The following is a 4,107-nucleotide window of genomic DNA, read 5'->3' as shown; positions in this document are numbered from 1 at the left end:
AATTTTTTTTTTAAAAAGAAGTGTATATCATTTTCCATCTAGGGCAAAACCTTGCTTTCTCCTAAAAAATAATGTTTATCCGCACACAAATCCTTAATCAAATCAAGTCTCTAATCAGGAAATAAAGGGCATCTATGAGCCCATTAACACTACCAAGAAATGAAACCAGAAGAACTAGATGGTGCCCAGTCACCATCACCAACCATTCTAAAAGGAATTAGGTTAGAAGATCTATAATAGAGTGAGAGAAAAAAAACAGAAGTAAAACTCAAAATTACTTTAACAAAATATCAAATTTATTGGTCAGAGAGAAGTTGATCAAACTCTGGAGGTTATGACTTATAGTTACTCTTGAGGCTTGGTAACCAGGGTCCATAGCATACTACTTTCAGTCAAATAATAGAAACAGTCGGTCTATACCATGAACAACATTACTAGGGAGTTCTACACTCTTCAGAACAATCAATCCTTGTTGCTTGTCGTTAAGTGTCATAGAGTTGAGCACTACTCATAGCAACTTTATGAAAAAAAAAGACTTGAACCCTGAACTATAACTATCGTCATCTCTCTAAATTCATAGAGTTTCCAGAGGTGGTTTAGGAAGTGGATGCCACTCCTACTTCCAAGCTTGTCTTAATATGGGAGCTCCACCAAACACTGTACACCATGTGTAACTTTTATGGCATTTGACACATCAGTGCACAGCATTCAGTATCACAGCAACCCCAAGTTACTTTAGCACAGCAAATTGACAGACCAGTGCTGTACTACTTAGAAGAATATTCCTCACAAACACAATTAACACAACTCCAGACCCAATGGCCCAACATCAACTTTTTAAATACAAAGGCCTGCCTACTCAACCCCGATTGATTATAAACAAGAGGCTGCCAGCTCACAGCTCATTGTTAGCTAAATCCAGAAATCCAAACAGCTCACATACTATTATGAACGAAATAAAAAACAACCAGTCCACACCCAACCCTCAACCATTAGGGACCAAAAAATTTGTTCACTCTCGTGACAGTCCATAGTATTTTGGGACAGCACCAGAATGCAAATCTATCAATTCTACTGTTCTCCTTTTAAAATTTTCACATGTACATGGAGTCATGGAAAATATTCCTGAAAATCCAAGGACAGCAAGTAGTTTGTTGTTGTGTTTTTTGTTGTTGGTTTGTTTGTTTTTTCCATGTGTTTTTGGACATGACTAGGTAGAGAAGAGGTGCAACAGAAAAGAAGGAGGTCTTCAAGGAAGTTAACTGAAACAACAGCTATAATCATAGGTTCAAACATACCTATTAATAGAAGAACAAGTTCTGGTTGCACAGTCCATTGGGAGTTGCACTGCTAACCCAAAGGTCATGCCTCTCTATCAGTTTTAATCCACCAGCTGCTCTTTGGGAGAAAGATGGGAAATTTCCTCCAATGTCATTTATAGATTTGAAAAGGTGCTGGAGAGTTAGCTGTGAGTTGATTCCCACTTGGTGGCAATGAGTTTTAGTTGAGTGTGAGGATGCGATAGATTTGAGTAGTGTCATTCCCATACACAGGTTCACTAGAAGCTGTAGTCAATTCATTGGCACCTTTGGAACTATGAGAGTCAATTTCTACTCTTTTAAGCAGCAACAACAATAAGCCACCACTCAGTTTGTGGTAATTTCTTAGAGTAGCCATAGAACTAGTATACTGAGGTTGAAAACCACAAGAGTGTTTACTTGGACAGCATATGTACTAAAATTGGAATAATGTAGACAATAATAGTGCGGACCCTGCACAAGGATGACATGCAAAGTAATGAAGCATTCTCTATTTTTGCTTATGCTTCTGGTGTAATGGGAATGTAAGGGAAACCATGGAGAAGAAAAGGCTTGCCATAATCAACACCGAACGCAAACCCACAGGGCACAGGATAAACCTCCTGTTTGAGAGAAGGGTAAGGGATCTGTCTAGACCCTGAGGGAGACAGATCCTTAGGCAAAAGAAAATGCATTCTCTCTCCCTAGAGTTGGAGTTGTCTCCACATCAGGGTATTGCCAAATGCCTCTACAGAGTCCTGAAGATGATCATGGAAATCCCCTTTGAGCTTAATCACAAGGACTCTGGAGAAGCAACAGGAGCACCCCAAAACAATCTCCTCTTGGGGACCATCTCTTATTTTCATTCCTTGCACAATCAATTTCTCATCAGTAACACACCATGTTTCTGCCCTTTTCCTTGCCACATTCTGTGTCCACGACCCTCCAAAGTCTCTGTGAAAAAGCTTTGAAACCCAATTGTTTCTGCATGTGCTCCCACTTGAGCGTACTCTTTGTTCTACTCCACGTCAAAGCAGCCCAACTATCACTGTCATTCTAAGGCAGCCCTGGGGCCAGTAATCTTTCAACTCTTTGTGAGTGGGGCAAACCATTAACAAATGATTGGAGGTTCAAGTCCAACCTGAGGCACCTCAGAAGTAAGACCCTATGGACACACAGAGGTTGTCAAGAGTCAAGACTGACTCTGGGGCAAATGATTTCATGCATATAAGAGGTAAACTGTTTTCATCTTCCTGCTTGCCCTAAGCTACCCTTCAACCCTTCCCAGACCTGCACTATTCCCCACAGTGAGGCACTTTTCACCACTTCTCCCGCCATCTGCAAACTCTCTGAGATATTCTCTAGGACCAGAGTATTTCTGGAGTTTTCCTCTCTGCTTAGTATCAAGTAAGATCATGTATAATGGCATCAATCTACATGCATAGGCACTTTGACCGTAGGGATCAATTGTTTGCCAGGTGCCACCTCCATCAATTGTTTCTTCTCCCATAGTTCCCAGCTTACCCGTCCTCTGGTCCTGTTCTTCCGCTTGGGGATATCCTCTTCTAAATCCTCTTCTTCATTCCCTTCTTCTACATTTTCATCATTTTCCAAGACTCTCTGAAATGACCAGAAAATACATAGAAGAATTGAGAAATCATGGGTTACACCTCAACATCAAGAAAACAAAATTGAAGTTGTCAACAATTTCATTTTACTTGGATCCACAATCAATGCTCATGGTAGCAGTAGTTCCATTGGGGAAATCTGCTGTCAAAGACATCTCCAAAGTTCTAAAGAGCTAGGATGCCAGTTTAAACACTAAAGTGCTCCTAAAGCCATGATAATTTCAATTGCTTCTTAAACCTCTGAAAGTTGGCCAATGAATAAGGATGAGAGAAGAATCATCAATGCCTTTGGACTGTGGTATGGGAGAAAAGTATCAAATATGCTATGGACTGCCAAAAGAACAAACAAATTTGTTTTGAAGGAAACACAACCAAAGTGCTCCTTAGAGGCAAGAATTGTTATTGTGTGCGGAAGAATTGGAACAGATTTATAGCTGACCCTCCAGCAGGTTTTCAGAGGCAGTTAATCGCATGGAAGGAGACTGCCCATTCTTTTCCCCTGGAACAGTTGGTAGATTCAAACCATGTGCCTTTGGGATTGCAGAGAAGCTTCTGACCACTAGGCAACCAGAGCACCATTAGATGCAAGAAGAGTCAAAGTTTATGTCACTTAATGTGAGCATATTTTCAGGAGGAAGCAGTCCTTAGAGAGAAGGTGGAGGGTCAGTGAGAAAGAAGAGGACACTCAATTAAACGGACCAACACAGTGTCTGACACAATGAGCTGGAGCATGACAAAGATTGTGTAGGACAGAGCAAGGTTCAGATCTATTATTCATGGAGTCGCTATGAGTGAGTCAATCAAATTAAACTGCTACCATGACTCGAAAGCTGAGTCTCTGAAATGCCGCCTGGCGGTTTGATCTCTTGGTAATACTAAACCTCTCCCAAACCCTAGGACCCATTCCAACCAAATGCCACCTGAACTTTTTTAATTCTTTGTGCCCAAGAAAACAGATTCAAACAATATATATATATCCAAAAAATGCAGCTCAAAGTCATGAACCTACCCACAGCTGATTGTCCATTGGATTTTTGAGACATGCAGGAGAGCCACTATTGGATTTGAACCTCCAGAGAGGCACTGCCCTCGAATTAGCAGCAAAATACCCTATAGAATATGACATCAGGGCTCCCAAACAATACATATAGCTAAATAATTATGAAAATACTTTTCTTTAA

At 40.7% G+C, this 4,107-nt stretch overlaps 1 protein-coding gene across 2 annotated transcripts in view; it reads right to left on the bottom strand.

Annotated features, from left to right (window-relative positions):
* The window catches only part of DPF3 (D4, zinc and double PHD fingers, family 3), a 389,049-nt gene that overhangs the window by 133,843 nt on the left and 251,099 nt on the right, over positions 1-4,107 (bottom strand). For both annotated transcript variants that reach the window (XM_006884717.1, XM_006884718.1), the window contains exon 5: positions 2,823-2,918. In XM_006884717.1, the coding sequence (XP_006884779.1) occupies positions 2,823-2,918 (96 nt within the window). The remainder of the gene's footprint in view (positions 1-2,822; positions 2,919-4,107) is intronic.

This window comes from Elephantulus edwardii, unplaced genomic scaffold (assembly GCF_000299155.1).
Source record: "Elephantulus edwardii isolate Elephantulus edwardi_28Jun2011 unplaced genomic scaffold, EleEdw1.0 scaffold00037, whole genome shotgun sequence".
Classification (NCBI taxonomy): domain Eukaryota; kingdom Metazoa; phylum Chordata; class Mammalia; order Macroscelidea; family Macroscelididae; genus Elephantulus; species Elephantulus edwardii.
This window is presented reverse-complemented; position numbering and strand designations above follow the sequence as displayed.